The sequence below is a fragment of the Cryptotermes secundus genome, unplaced genomic scaffold (genome assembly GCF_002891405.2).
Source record: "Cryptotermes secundus unplaced genomic scaffold, Csec_1.0 scaffold65, whole genome shotgun sequence".
In the NCBI taxonomy this organism is placed as follows: Eukaryota; Metazoa; Arthropoda; class Insecta; order Blattodea; family Kalotermitidae; genus Cryptotermes; species Cryptotermes secundus.
Genome location: NW_019731975.1, coordinates 555,146 through 570,828, shown reverse-complemented (window position 1 = coordinate 570,828; position 15,683 = coordinate 555,146). Strand labels below are relative to the sequence as shown.

At 44.2% G+C, this 15,683-nt stretch overlaps 1 protein-coding gene across 4 annotated transcripts in view; it reads right to left on the bottom strand.

Moving 5' to 3' along the window:
* The window catches only part of LOC111867348 (putative protein kinase C delta type homolog), a 182,263-nt gene that overhangs the window by 99,383 nt on the left and 67,197 nt on the right, over positions 1 to 15,683 (bottom strand). For all 4 annotated transcript variants that reach the window (XM_023857125.2, XM_023857124.2, XM_033752650.1 and 1 more), the window contains 3 exons: positions 14,303 to 14,477; positions 11,351 to 11,382; positions 11,178 to 11,263 (listed from right to left, as the gene is read on the bottom strand). In XM_023857125.2, coding sequence (XP_023712893.1) covers positions 11,178 to 11,263; positions 11,351 to 11,382; positions 14,303 to 14,477 — 293 coding nt within the window. The remainder of the gene's footprint in view (positions 1 to 11,177; positions 11,264 to 11,350; positions 11,383 to 14,302; positions 14,478 to 15,683) is intronic.

The window sequence follows — 15,683 nt, the reverse complement described above, 5'->3', positions numbered from 1 at the left end:
AACCATCATGTGTCGTGTTATTTTTACCAATATTTTTGCTTAAAGCGAGGTACGACGATAGGAGGGGGTGGTAGATCACTGGCAGTTTTGACACTAAAAATTCGATCACAACCTGTTTGAAGTTGGACATGCCTCTTCTAGACAATCTGCTCACAGATGGCGGTGAGAGTGTCAGCCTTGCGCTCCGGCCGCCCTTTGCTCCCAGGAAGATTCCTGGTGCTCATTTTTGTTAGACAGAGTCGACTCAACGGCCATAGAGCGGCTGGAAGGATTAGGTTAATTGAAAAATCCAATGACCTCATCGGGAATCGAATCCGCGTCCTACCGGCTTGTAGCATAGTGACTCAAACAATTACGCTACCGCGTGCCCCCATTCACCGTCGATAGAGCTCTCAAATCTCGCTCTGAATGGTTACTCTTGTTCCCTAAAAAAATTCACATCCGACTTTCAGAACGCGCACTTGAGTGACGGGTCAAAAGTTTGTTACAATAAAGCCTTCACCTGTCAATTACATGGCAATCGTGACGCAAGTGTGTACTAGGGGACGCAGAGCGCTAAACATGTCAGCCAGTGACCAGAATAGACGCAGTGACGAGCTGTTGAGCTGCTTGAGGACGCCTTCAGCAATAATTCAAATACAGGTGCCGTCAATATCGCCCCGAGCCAGACAAGTTGCCTGCCATCTGCCTCCATTACATTCCAATAGGTTTCTTTCGCAAGTTGTTTGATGACGCTCTCTGTATCGAGACTGTGTATCGTCGGAATGCAGACTGACGGATGATGATAATGATGAATTTCAAAGGATATGGAAGGAAGCAGTTGTGGTCTAATCGAGGTTCTATACTGACATTTTCCTAGCTGTAAAGGTAAAAGTAAAGTTGTCCCTGTGCTTAACTAATTAAGCACTATGCCATGAAGGCGCGTGGGGGAGTGGGTGTATATAGCTTCATATTTTCTTGACCTTGGCATTAGTTGGAGGTGATTCGTCAGGTTCAAGCCCCGGTCGCTTTACCCCTGGGGAAAGAGCCCCGGTACCAATTGGAAAGGACGCTGGGTGGACCCCAGAGCCGATCTGAACGACGTGGAGTAAATTCTCTTGACTCTACCGGGACACGAACTCCGACCCCACGGTCGTCCAGCCCATAGCCAGTCGTTATACCGAGTGCACTATCCCGGCTTCATTTTCCTAGCTGGGCAAGTGTAATTAAAATGATCAAGTCTAAGGAGGATGAGATAGGCAAGGCATTTAGCACGAATAGGGTGAAGAGGAATACATATATAATAGTGGTGGAGAAGCCAGAAGGACCACTAGGAAGACCAAGACGTAGGTGGATGGAAAATGTTAAAAAGGATCTTAGAGAGATAGGGCGGGATGGTATGCAGTGGATTGATCTGGCTCAGGATAGGGACCAGTGGAGGGTTCTTGTGAACACGGCAAAGAACCTTCGGGTTCCATAAAATGCTGGGAAATTCTTGAGTAGCTGCACAATTGGCGGCTTTTCAAAAAGGGCTCAGCTCCATGAGTGAGTGATTTTCCAAGCTGGAATGAAGAATGAAACGAGAAACATGACTCAGAATAGCCAGTGTCTCCCCCGAGATTCGAACCGAAAGCTTCCCGGATGCAAGTCTACAAGCTTAGCCGCTAGACCAGCCGGTTCGGTGTGACAAGACTGCAAGGAAACTACGAGATGCGGTAAATATTAAATCTGCAGAATGACACTCAACTTGTTGAACTATTACAAATTCACATACACATTAATTAATTAATTAACTACAGTATTTTTCTTTATTGCTAGTGGGGTGGGACTAAGTCCCTTGTACTGCCGCCACTTCTGGCCTATTGTACCAGCCCCAGATGATAGGTGAGGGTGATTGTGGAGCAGTTGGTGGAATGAAGATTGGCAGAGGAAACCGAAGTACTCGGAGAAAACCTGCACCAGCGCCAATTTCTCCGCCACAAATCCCACTTGACCAGACCCGGGACTGAACCCGAGCTACCGCGGTGGAAAGCCAGCGACTAAACGCTTGAGCTATGGCGCGGCCCAATTAACTACAGTAACTAATGATTTGTTTGTTATCCCTTATTCGTCTGTTAATTTACTTACTGAAGCCGAGGTATCTCGTGGGTATAGGGATGGACTACGGGCTGACCGGACGGCCGGGGTTCGATTCATTGCAGGGGCAAGACATCTTCTGTTCTCCACAGCATCCAAATTGGCTCTAATGGCCCACAATGAGTACCGGTGACACTTTCCCCGGAGTCAAGGGGCCGGGACGTGAAGCTAATCCGTAAGAGATTCTGCGTGCTTCTACTTCTTCTTCAACTGTTACGGATTAGGCCCTCTGGACTGTTAAAATTCAGCAATCATTAATTATTTGGACTTTCAGTAGAGCCGGGATAGCGACTGGCTGGACGACCGAGTCCCGGGGATGTCAAGAATTCTCTTTTCCACTCGTCCAGGCCGGCTCTGGGGTCCTCCCAGCCTCCTATCCAATGGGTACCGAGAGCTCTTTCCACGGGAGTACAGCGGCCGGGGCGTGAAGCTGACCACTTACCTTCAACTAGTGCCGAGGTCTATACATCCACTCCCCCATACGCCTTCATGGCATAGTGCTTAATTAGTTACGCACAGGGACAACTTTACCTTTATACTTCTGGACTTTCAGCAGGACTTCCTAGACGCAGGACCGGCCCACCGCAAGGCCTGTACTTGACGCAGGACAGCACAAACACCGCGGGGATATATCCATGTTATAACCGGCAAAGTCCACCCGACCTGCAACTTGGGGGGCGGTAGCTGGGGCGAAGTTGGACAGTTTTGGTGGATTATTATTTGAGGATAGTTATTTTGATGGTGAGACTTGTAGAGTTAGGTTACCCATCTCGAAGCCCGTATTTATGGGGAAACACACCTCACATTCATAGTACAAGAAGCCACAATTATTCACTTATGAGGAAAAGGTCCATTCTACCAGTTATACACTCACAACACCGAATTAACCGAGTCGCAAAAGCAATAGGACGCAAATGACACTAGATTTCCGAATGTTATTTTATTTGAAGAATTTTCGGAGTCATCAAACAAGTTCGTTGACTTCCAAAGCTGAACACAAAAATCCCCCGAGATGACTGTAACGGCGGCACATCAGTCCTCCAAAAAGCGGCGTCCGATGCTAATATAAATCCACCACTGCTAATTAGCTGGTTCGAACAGAGTTCCTTGCCCTTAAATTGAATATATTCGCTCATATTGGCCAGAATAAATGAAAATAGCGTCATACGCCACGAGCCGCAGGACCCCTATGGGCCTGGCTTTGTGATCTGAACATTCCCATACAGTTTTAGCCAAACGAAGCAATGCCATACCTCTGTATTCCCAATTCCCTTCCACTACTCCCAGAAAAACGAGAATCTATATAATACAATTAGTTTAATTACTATAATTTGGCATCAAGCCTATTCATTAACCAAAATTTAAACAGATTATATATGCCTACAATTCTTGATAGCTACAAACTTGCCGGGTGAGATTCGAACACAGATCCCAGATTCTGAGCGGCCCTAGAAAGCACGGCCACTGAAATAGGTAACATTTGTTTCAAATTTTGAATTAATAACAGTCTTCATTTAAAGCATTTTAAATGTAACATTTGCATTCTTTAGGTTATGTGGCTACATTGCATATTTCCTTTAAGAAGACTACAGCATTCAGGTATAAGCCGGGGTAGAGACTGGCCACGGGCTGGATGACCGAGGGACCGGAGTTCGGCGAGTCCCAGCAGGGTCAGAATTCTCTTCTCCACGTCGTCCAGACCAGCTCTTGGGTCCACCCAACCTTCTAACCAATGGGTACCCGGGAGTAAAGCGGCAGGGACATAAAGCTGACCACTCAACTGAAACTAGTCAAGAAAATGTGGATCTATACAGCCACTCCCCCCATACGCCTTCATGGCGCTTAGTTAAGCACAGGGACAACTTTACCTTTACATTTTACACTAATCTTGGTTGTAACGCCGTGTAGCTCGGAGAACGCATGACGTTTCAGAGTAATACATCGCCTTCATTTCAGGATCCAAGTAGTCAGTCAGGAAATAAACGGGCAAGAAGGTGACAAGCAGACTGCACAGTGTTAATATCCTTTTCACAATCAGCGCTGTGAGAACCTCACACTCAATAAGTTCCCTTTAACCGCGGCAATTGGAAATGTCTGCTTCAGAACTGCAGCTCTAAACTACCAACTCTTATCGGTAAACTGGACGCAATAAAGGGCGCTCGCCCCGTAGCAATCTGCGGCACCTTGTTCAATCCTCTCACAGAACCTCCACATACGAACGGCATACAGTAAGGTAGAAATTAAAGTTGTCGCTGTGCTTAACTAATTACGCACTATGCCATGAAGGCGTGGAAGAGTGGATGCATGTATTCGTGACCTCAACTTCACGCCCAGCCCGCTTTAACCACAGGGAAAGATCCCTTCTATCCGTTCGATAGGAGGCTTGGTGGGCCCGCACAATTGGATGGAATGTTGAACAGAAAAACCTTACCCGTACTGGGACTCGAATACCAACCCGCAGACAGTCGCTATACCGACAGCGCTATCCCTGCTCCCACGAACGGCACACAACGTTATACGTTAAACAGGCTTCATTTATACACAGTATATCCAGCTTCTGTTAGGACTGTGTTCATTAAAAATAAAAGACGTGAATTATTTTCAAAATTTCACCCTTTTTATTCAAAATAGTCTCCTTCTGAATCAAGACATAGTTGGAATAGGTTGACAAGTTTCCGAAAACAGTCACTGTAATCCTTTTGTGGAATCGCATTTAAAACAGCGGTACATTCCCTTTGGATGTCTTGGACGGTGTCGTGACGATCTCCTTTCATCGCCAACTTAACTTTTGGGGACAATCAGAAATCTGTTGGAGCCAAATCTGGCAAATACGGAGAATTACCAAGGGCTGTGATCCCTTCTCTGGCCCCAAAATCTGGCAAGATCTTCGATTTGTAGGGTGGGGCATTGTCGTGGAGGAGAGACCAGGAACCTTGCTCTCGATAATCAGGTCGAATTCGAAGATTTCTCGCCCACAAACGATTGAGGACTCCGAGATAATAATCAGAATTCACTGTTTGACCTTCTGCAGAAACTCCTTATGAATGATTCCTTTGGAATCGAAGAAAACGGTTAACAGTGACTTTATTCGACTCTTTTGCGTGCGCACTTTCTTTGGTTTCGGCTGGCTACTTTGGGCTCAACCACGCTGCACTCTACCGTTTTGTTAGAGGCTCATATTGAAAACACAATGTCTCGTCACCAGTAACAATCGATTTTGTAAATTTTGTATCACTTTGGCTGACCGACATGTCTTTTCAGTGTTCCACTCTGGCATGTTGTCCATCGCCTGACAGCGCGTGTGGTACAAACCACGCACAGACCTTCCGTTTGCCCAAATCCTCGGTCAAAATTTGATGCACAGTACTTTTTGGTATTCCCAAAAGCTCCTCTACGAGCCTTGCAGAAACACATCTGCCTGATGCAAGGATTTCGGTCCCCTTTTTGCACATTTTCTTGAGTGCGACTTGTTCTTGGCTTTGATGCATGTAGAGCGTCTTCTATGTCCTCCCTGCCGTCATGAAATATAGCATACCATCTAAAAATGTTCGAGCGACTCTTTTCATCATTTCGTACGCTTCTCCGGCTGTCTTGGCTAACTTCAAACAAAATTCGATGTTGGCTATCTGTTCAACCGCCATTTTCCGACGAGCGTCAGAACAGTACTGTTACATTCAAGGTCAGAACACATGATGCAGCGATGCTTGCGCTTTGAAATTATAGACAGCCACAGCTGGAACTTCAAGAATCTTAACGCCATAACTAGCCAACAAGTGGCATTGCAGGGCAAAATAAAAAAAAATAGAGTCCTAACGGATCCTGGACACACCGTGTAAGCTCTAACCACTCAAACACGATGATTGCATCATTTCTCACGGGACTTCGATTTAAGAACGACTCAACGTACTGATCTGCCTGTTTCATGATGGCTTTTTAGCTCACCCTTCGACCCTGAAGGTAAGGCGACATGTTAATCAGAAACGTCGGTTGACTTCCACCGACCTACAAAGTGTCACGCGGTAGCGTAGTTGGTTGAGGCACTATGCTACAAGCCGGAAGGTCGCGGGTTCGATTCCCGACGAGGTCATTGGAATTTCATTTGACCTAATCCTTTCAGCAGCAATATGGTCCTGGGATTGACTCAGCCTCTGACAGAAATGACTACCAGGATCTTCCTGGGGGGTAAAGGGCAGCCGGTGCGTAAGGCGGACAACTTCACCACCATCTGTGAGCCGATTGTCTAGAAAATGTGGGAGCCTCGAAGTCTCACAAACCTATGGGCCTCCAAAGCCTGTTACAGGGACAGCTTCATTTCTTTACAAAGTGTTATATTCAAGAATGTATAACTCTACAACATTCTCTGTAAGAACTTCAATTTATAAGCATTGAAGCAGAAATTCTGCAAAAATATTGTGCAAACATATTGGGGAATGATATTATGGGAACGACGGAAGGAGAACTCAACGTCTTGCCCAGTTGTCACAGTTTATACCCTCCGGTTCGGAACTATTTCCAAAACTCTGCCTCGACCAGCCTACGCACTGAAGCAGTCCCTGGCCAGATCCCCAGACCATGCGGCCGCTGCGAATTGAACCAGTGTCACAATGTTTGTTACTTCGCAATGAAACGTGCCTGTATGTCGCAAGGCGCCGCTTTTAGCGTCTGCTGTAATATCATTGTAGGTACAGAAGCTGATGTAACTTGTATTCAAGAGATACCCGGTTCAAATCTCGGCAGGGACACCGAGTATCCTTAGTTTCTCGTGGTTTTCCTTAGTCCCCCGAGGAAAATCCCGATATTTTGACTTAAATTAGGCCATGGCCGCTTCCTACAACCCATTTCCAATTCACTATGTCGAAATCGTTCGACGCTATGTGGTCTGAGTTAGTGATAATATTAAATAAAAATAAAATTCAAAGGCTGATGTGATCTTCATTATCCGGTACAGCATAGCATGTGACGTTAATACTCGTAGGTCAGTTGACTCAGTCGTCGACAGAAGAAAACCCGAATGTTGGGATCATAACAACGTAAGCTGAACACGGCTTTGCATGTACTTACACTCACCCACTTACAGAGCTGAGCCGTTCTTGAGAAGCCGCCGATTGTGCCACTACTCAAGAACTTCCCAGCATTTTGTGGAACCCGAAGGTTCATTATAATGTCATCAAGAGCCCTTCAGCGGTCCCTATCCTGAACCAGATCTGAGATCCATTTCAATATTCCACCCACCTACGCCATGGTCTTCCCAGTGGTCTCCTTCCTTCCGGCTTTCCCACAAATATCCGATATGCATTCGTCTTCTCCCCCATTCGGGCTACACGCCCTGCCCACTTCATCTTCCTTGACTTGATAATTCTAATTATACGAGTACTTGGAGAATCGTACAAGTTACGAAGCTCCTCATTCTGCAGTTTTCTCCAACCTCCTGTCACTTCATCTCTCGTCGGTCCAAATATTCTCCTTAACAGCCTGTTCTCAAACACCCCAAATCTATATTTTTCCCTTGATGTCGGGGACCAAGTTTCACACCCATACAGAACTACAGACAAAATCTCAGTTTTGTATTTCTAATTTCTATTTTTTTGGACAGCAGACGAGAAGACAAAAGCTTCTGGACTGAATGCATGTACGTACATGCATATACATTTACTGGGCCTACACACGTAGCCGATATCGGCCGCATATCGATAATTATCAGGCGCCGGAAGAAGCTCAGTGGTATAAAGCTAAGGTAAAGCTATCTCTGTAACAGGTCGTGGAGGCGTGTGAGACGTCCAGGCTCCCACATTTTCTCTAGACAACCGGCTCACAGATGGCGGTAAGGTTGTCAGCCTTACGCGCCACTCGTCCTTTCCCTCCCAGGAAGGTTCCTGATACTCACTTCTGTTAGAGGCTGAGTCGACCACAGGGCCATAGTGCGGCTGGAAGGATTGGGTCAACTGAAAAAAATCCACCACCTCGGGACTTGAACCCGCAACTTTCCGGCATGTAGCATAGTGTCTCAACCAACTACGCTACGTGCCCCAACTAATTTGTACAGTGATTAGCAGGGCCCGGATTTTGATGACATGTCATCTTTTTTTCCTTGTATCTTATTCGATGCCCGCAAATATATAAATCCCGGAGATTAGCTGCTGGTTACAGAAATGTAACTTTTATATGCCATTTTGTCATTTTTAAATTTTAAGTCATTTTTTCGGTTTTGGGGTAATTTTTCGATACAGTTTTGGACTTTTAAGGGTATTTTTTGTCATTCTAGCCATTTTAGGGATTTCTTCTTAATATGTCTTCAGAAATGTGAATAATATGCAAGTAAAGTGTTCTTTCTCTTTTCCTTTCTCCTGTTTCTACAAAGGCAGCCTACAGCTGCACCCCAAATACCTGTTACCAGAGTATAGAATAATAAGTTGTAATCCTGTCCCGTCCTTTCCGTTCGTTTTGCGGAAAGTGCTGACATTACATGTCATAAGATATATTAAGCTGGCAGCAGGGTAAGACAGCGGTCACTCACACTACGATTCTTTCCAGGTTCCGTGCAAAGGAATTTGCTTAGTTACAAATATTTCTAGTCGGAATCCCTAACTTTTTATGACATACTGTTGCTCAATAAAGCTATGTCTTCAGTCTCTAGCCCTTGACCGTACAGACAAAGATAGAGTTGACGAAAGGTTCAAGTGTGAAAAGTTCAGTTCTGTGTTGCAGCTGAGTGATTCATTTTATCGCGATGCCTAAAGCAAAGCCATCTAAATCGTGTCATTTAAAGCAGATTGTAGCTGAATTTGGAGATGACATATTTTCAACTGATTGTAACATTTTATACTGTAAGACGTGTGACACAAAATTAGCGGTATAACAACATATCGGCCGCGACAAGCATTTACGGGCTGTGCATATTTCGAACAAATGAAATCTGTGCAAATGTTACTGCAAAAGTGTTCATCTGAAGGCGGAAATAAGTCATCGGATTTTTTCACAGATGTGTTATGCTCTGGTGTCCTCAAATATTCCGTTCTGGGCTCTGCAAAATGAAAAACTGAAAAATTTTCTGGAAGTGAATTGTGGTCATTCTATCCCGGATGAATCCACCTTCAGGAAAAACTACCTTTCCAAGTGCTGTAACAATATCCTGGAAATGATTAGGAATAGAGTGCATGGGAAGAAGATTTCCGTTTCCATTGATGAGACCTGCAATACGGAGGCTCGCTACGTGGCAAACGTCATCACTGGAACCTTGGAAATTGATGAACCAGGTGAAGTGTTTCTGCTTACGAGTGAGGCGCTAGAATAAGTTAATCATTCCACAGTTTGTAAACTCTTTGACAGGTCGATGTTTCTACTGTGGCCAGAGGGTATACGGCCCCATATATTTTAAAAGCAGGCAAGTCAATAAAGTCGTTTTATACGAAATTGGTGCACGTTACTTGCCTAGCTCATGCACTGCATAGAGTGACGGAGGAAGTGAAATCAACATTTCCTCAAGTGGATGCTCTCGTGTCGAGGGCGAAGAAGATTTTCGTCAAGGCTCCAGCTCGTAAAATGCAGTTTAAGTCTATGGCTCCTGGTGTTCCACTGCCCCCGGAACCCGTCATTACAGGGTGGGGAACGTGGATTGGTGCTACAATTTACTATTGCGATCATTTTCAGGTAGTGAAAAACACTGTATATTCAATGAAGACGGAGGATGCGAGGGTAACTGAAGCTGCTCAGGGACAGTTCTCGTGCAGCGAAAGGGAAGGACAGCTGGCCTTCATAAAGACAAATTACAGTTCCTTGAGAGAAGGCATCCAATGCTTGCAGGAGAAAGGAGCAACGATAGAAGATTCGCTCGCTCTGGTGAAAAAAATAGCCAGTGATTTGGAGAAAGTGTAAGGGGACAATGGTAAAATGGTGTCAAGAAAAATGAAAAATGTTCTAGATAAGAACTCAGGTTATGAAACACTATGCAGCATTTCTTAAATTCTGACAGGAGAGCCCTTCAGCGCTTTCAGGATTGAAGAGGAACTTAATGCTAGTGATTTAGTAACTTCAAGTACGCTCCCACTGTGTCTGCAGATGTGGAAATGAGTTTCTTCACGTTCAAGAATATGTTGTCGGACAATAGGCGCTCACTCACCATCAAGGATCTCCGCATATTGACTGTCATCTATTGCAACTCTGACTGAGGTTACACTTAAATATTGCAATATTTAGAAAAAATCGTATTAAAACATTTAGCTTCAAATTCAATCATACATTGCTTAATTTTCAAACATAAAAACTAAGACGAACTTAAAAATTAAACGTTGAGTTCACAGTGTTAATAAAGATTAAAAATATATTTTAAAACAATTAGTAGATTCTCCACGACATGATACATTTTAAAACAATTAGTAGATTCTCCACGACATGATACATTTTAGGTCGTTTTTTAACTTTTAGATCATTTTTCTGGATTTTTTGGTCATTTTATAGGTGATTTTTAAAATATTTTAGGTCATCAAAATCCGGGCCCTGGTGATTAGAATATGGACTAGTTAAAAGAGAATTTGCAATTCGATTCCCTGCAGTAACGAAAGGTATTTCTTTCTCCGAAGTTTTCGGATTGATTCTGGGGCCAAAACAGAATCCTAGCCAAAGGATATCGCCAGCTGTTTCGTCGAGGGTAAAGTCACCGTTGAGTGAAACTGACCACTCACCTCCATCTGCTGCCGAGGTTATGAATATATGGATTTTATCTCCACTACCCCATACGGACCACTAGCGTCGGCAGGAAGTGGACAAGACAGGAATCTGACCCTTCTTCATTATTTTTTAAAAAGATAAAAAAATTGAGTGGGAAAAATAAGAAATACAAAATACTGATGCGAAGGATCTTGAACAAAGTGGTTCAGTTCTTTAAAAGTTTGTTAAACAGCTTAATCTTAAGTATGTAAGCAACTTTTCTACTTGCCCCCCTTGGAAACTCTCTTGACGCTCAAAGAACTCTGGCGCTGGCCTTGCATGGAGCTCTGTCATTACAAATGTAAGACATATGCAACAGTACAAACGCCACATTTTACTAATAATTTGAAATAACTTACTATTGTACTTTCCGATTCTCGTCCTGACCCAGGACATTTTCCAAGGAATTTCTCATGACATTTTTTATGCACCGCAGTCTGACAGGCTGAAAAGAAAAGAGTTCATAATTAAAAGCTGTTCCACAGTAAGTTGGTAACATTCTGTGCAACTTCATTTCACAAGCAATACTCACACTGGCACTGGTACCCCTGCTTCCCAAAACCCCTGAAATGAGAAATATAAATGGTTTACAGAATGGAATTTTAAGCACTGAATTAGGAAATAACAATCAAGAATTTTCTTAAAAAGTTGCTACTATTATTCACGGCGAAACATAAACGTGATCATTCTAATTGTTGAGGTGCCGTCAACGCAATGCAGTACGCAAATACTGGACTGTATACTTCATTTATTTCCTTCCAGGTTTTGGTCTAACAGGCCGACATCACGATAGTTCTACATGCAATGCCCACTTAACTGTTATCGTTACACATTTGCCAATTTTTATTAATAATTACATGATTTCGTGTTAGAACTACGTTGTATTATAGTATTTTTGTTCACTGATTAAAAAGTTCTGGTAATTAGCTAAGCCCTCCAGCCGCTCTATGTCACTGGGGTCGACTCAGCCTCTAACAGAAATGAGTACCACGAATTTTCCTGGAGGGTAAAGGGTGGCTGGCGCGTGAGGCAGGCAGGCAGATACTCTCACCGCCCGCTCAAACACTGGGATCCTGGGTTCGAATCCCACTCGAGTCATGGAAGTCTGTGTACGTTTATTCTGTTTGTGCTGTTCTGTGTGTATGTAGCGGCCTTGCGACTGGCTGATCCCCCGTACAAGGAATCCTATCGACTGTGTATAAGATTATGAAACTTAAAAAGCGGCCAGGACCGAAACAAAGGGCTGTAGAACCATTGATGAATGATGAATGAAAGTATGTTAACATTATTACAAATAATAGTGTGACGGACCAGAATGAAGCAAATCAAATTTATGTTAACATCAATTATCAAAAATGATTCTACATTCTTCTTAACACATTCCTGTACTTAAATTATGACGTTACGTCTGCATATTTATGTAAGAATATGGTCATGAAAGTACCAACTATCGACTACCTTAACTGTCTGCAGACTGAAAGGGGCAGATGGTCACGCGCTGTGGTGTTGGCCAAACGCATTAACCGAAACGGCAGTCTCAAGTTACTTGCTCTCAAGAAAGTCACCATCGGCCTTCATCTCCAATGTCTCATCACCATCCAGACGTTCTAGCCGTCAGCATTTGGCTATGGTATTGGAAGGATGCTGGGTCGATGACCGACATTTGTCACAAATATAAAAGGTTTTCTACACATCGACAAGCAGTCGATCCCGACGAGACTACAGTCAAATCTTGAAACGTCGATTAGATATACCGGTAATTTAGGCAGTACAAATATTATATTTCTGGACATTATCCTCGCCCTGTTTTTTATTTAAAACATAACGTTTCGGAGCCTGGATTATGTCTCCGTCTTCAGGTAAAACCTACTATCGATTGGGTCCAAGTCAGTAGGTTTCACCTGAAGACGGAGACAGAATCCAGTCTCCGAAAGGTTGTGTTCTAAATAAAGACAACAAGACGGATAATCTCCAGAAACATAATATTTCTGTTAATGTACCATCGTCAAAACTTTTGGAACTAATTTATGCGGTGTTCACAACTGGGCTAGTGTGACTCACCCACTCATGGAGCTGAACCCTTCTTGAGAAGCTGTCAATTATGCAGCCACTCAAGAACTTCCCAGCATTTTACGGAACCGGAAGGTCCATTACCTTAATCACAGAAGCTCTCCACTGGTCCCTATCCTGAGCCACATCAATCCAATCCATACCATCCCATCCTATCTCTTTAAGATTCATTTTAATATTGTTCGCCCACCTATGTCTTGGTCTTCCCAGTGGTCTCCTTCCTATCTGCTTTCCCACCAATATCCCATATGCATAGGTCCTCTCCCCAATGGGGTAGTGTGACTTCTGACACAAATCAGTTTGTTCACTGTACTATCACTTCGTGATTAAGATCCCGAGATGAGCAGTACAATTTCCTTCTCAGCCACAACCTTCACGTTCACTGACATTCGGTCGTCGAGGTAAAGATGTAAACTGTCAGCAATCGATGTATTGTTAGTCTTCATACGTAATTAAGCTGCCAGATTGTCATATGTGACTTGTAATTCATGTTTTCAATAAAGCAGCAGCACACATCAGGGAGATGTCAGGAAATCTTTCATATCCTTTGCCGGACTTGTGGTTAGAAGTCAGTGTGCAACCGGAGGGTCCTGCGACCCGTCACCTCGACACAGGTTTGCATGGTTTTCTTCTGTTTTCAAGTAAATGCTGAGACGGCTCCCGAGTTCCAAGTTGCTACTGCGTGAATCTCATGCAGCTCTCCCGACTTAAATTCATCAAAGCTCCACTGCTGTCAAAATCACTAAAATTATTTTTCCAAATTATACATCAACATTAATTCTGAAACTCAAAATCCCCGCTGTCCCTGTCTCAAGCCACTGCTTCTAAACATTCTAACATCTTCACTTCTACTGTGTTATCAGAACGACGAACGGGCGGAGCCTGGAAACCTTCTAGCGAAACTATGCTCCCCCCCCCCTCATAATAAAGGAAAGAAAAGGAAAGATGGGAAAATCCGGGGTAAAGGCCCATAAGGTTGCGAGACGTCGAGGCTCCCACATTTTCTACACAATCGGCTCACAGATGGCGATGAGGTTTTCAGCCTTACGCACCGGCCGCCTTTTACCCCCAGGAAGATTCATGGTACTCATTTCTGTTAGATGTTGAATCGACACCAGGGCCACAGTGCGGCTGGAAGGGTTAGGTCAACTGAAAAATATAATGACCTCATCGGGAATCGAACCCGCGACCTACAGGTTTGTAGAGCAGTGCCCCAACCAAGTACACTACCTCTGTTCTGTGGACAATCTCAAAACGTCGATTTGTACCATTCTTGGCAGAGAAGCGGATCCCGATGTAGCCAAACCATGAAGACATAAGCCACACCATATTCTCTTAAGGAGAGGATACTGTAAGCTCGGCAAATCAAAATAAATCCCACAAAACGTTCATAACTTCAGCTTTTAGGACTTACCACAGGAAGTCCTTGCAGAATGCACAAAAAGTGGGCTGCCGGAAGAACTTGGCAACGAAGCGATGACCTTTCACCTCGTGAACCTTCTGGTGTTTGATGGCCCCTCTCCGCTTGGTAATGGCGCGGCCCCGTCTTGCCCCGCCAAAGTCGTCATCTAGAGGAAGTCCAGGCGGCACTGCAGATGGAAAGAACACCGTTGTTGTTCTTAGCATATCTAAAGCCGCCTTGTCTACGCTACAGGATAACTGGCAAGGCAGCTTTATGAGATTATCTTAATTTCTTCTTCAAAAAAAGCCAAAACTGTCCCTGTGCTTAAGTAATTAAGCACGGCGCCATGAAGACAAATGGGGCAGTAGAGATATAATTCTGCCATTCCTGACCTCGGCACTAGATGTATGTGGTCAGCTACAAACCCCGGCCGATCCACCCCCAAGGGAAAGAGACACCGGTATTCACTGGACAGGAGGCGGGGGGGGCAGAGCCGTTCTGGACGCTGTAGATCAGAGAAAAATCTCTTGCCTCTCCCAGGGATCGAACCCCGGCCGTCCAGCCTGTAAGGCCGTCGCTATATAAACTGCGTTATCCCGACTCCCGAATTTCTTCTAAATAATATATAAAATTCAGTTCCTACCTCACAGGAAATACGTCTCCGCTACAAAGCCCAACCGGTTAATAATGTTTAGTGTGAGAACCATACGAAACACATAAACACACTGTGTGGGCAGAATTTAGAGTTTTGGTGTGTTAAGTCAGGTAGTATATATAGCATCTACTGCGCTTTAAAGGGATAATATAATACTGTTGCACTTACAAAAACTACGAAAAAAAAAATCAGAAATACCTCATATATATATATTATACCGTCTCTAAATTGGTATTCGAACTAGGGACTTCTGAACGCAATGCATTCAACCGCGACGCTCGGTACCTGTTCTTAGAGCCATATTAGGAATGCAGCCTCAAATTATAGACCCAGGATGTGATAATGCGCTGCCTGACAGAGGCTACAGCACATTTCAGGAGACAGCGGTAGGTGAGTAAGGAGCAATGGTGTAATGATGATTAACATGGGAAAGCCGATGAAACTTTCAGAAAAATACCTGCTCCAGTGGTATTTCATCCACCATTAATCTTCCACGAAGTCATCCGAGTTCGAACCCGGGCCTCCGAGATGTAAAGCAGCGCCACGACCCACTAGAGGATAAATACAAAACACGAACTACCCATTCAGTACAGTCTCGAGTGCTCTAATGAGCAACCTTTCTTGCACGGGGCCTATTTAAATACCTAGAAACGCCTTTTTGCGGACGACACGTGTCTATATGCGACAGATCGCAAAGAGGGTTTTATTGTTAGAAAACTCCAGCGCGGTCTCAGCTCA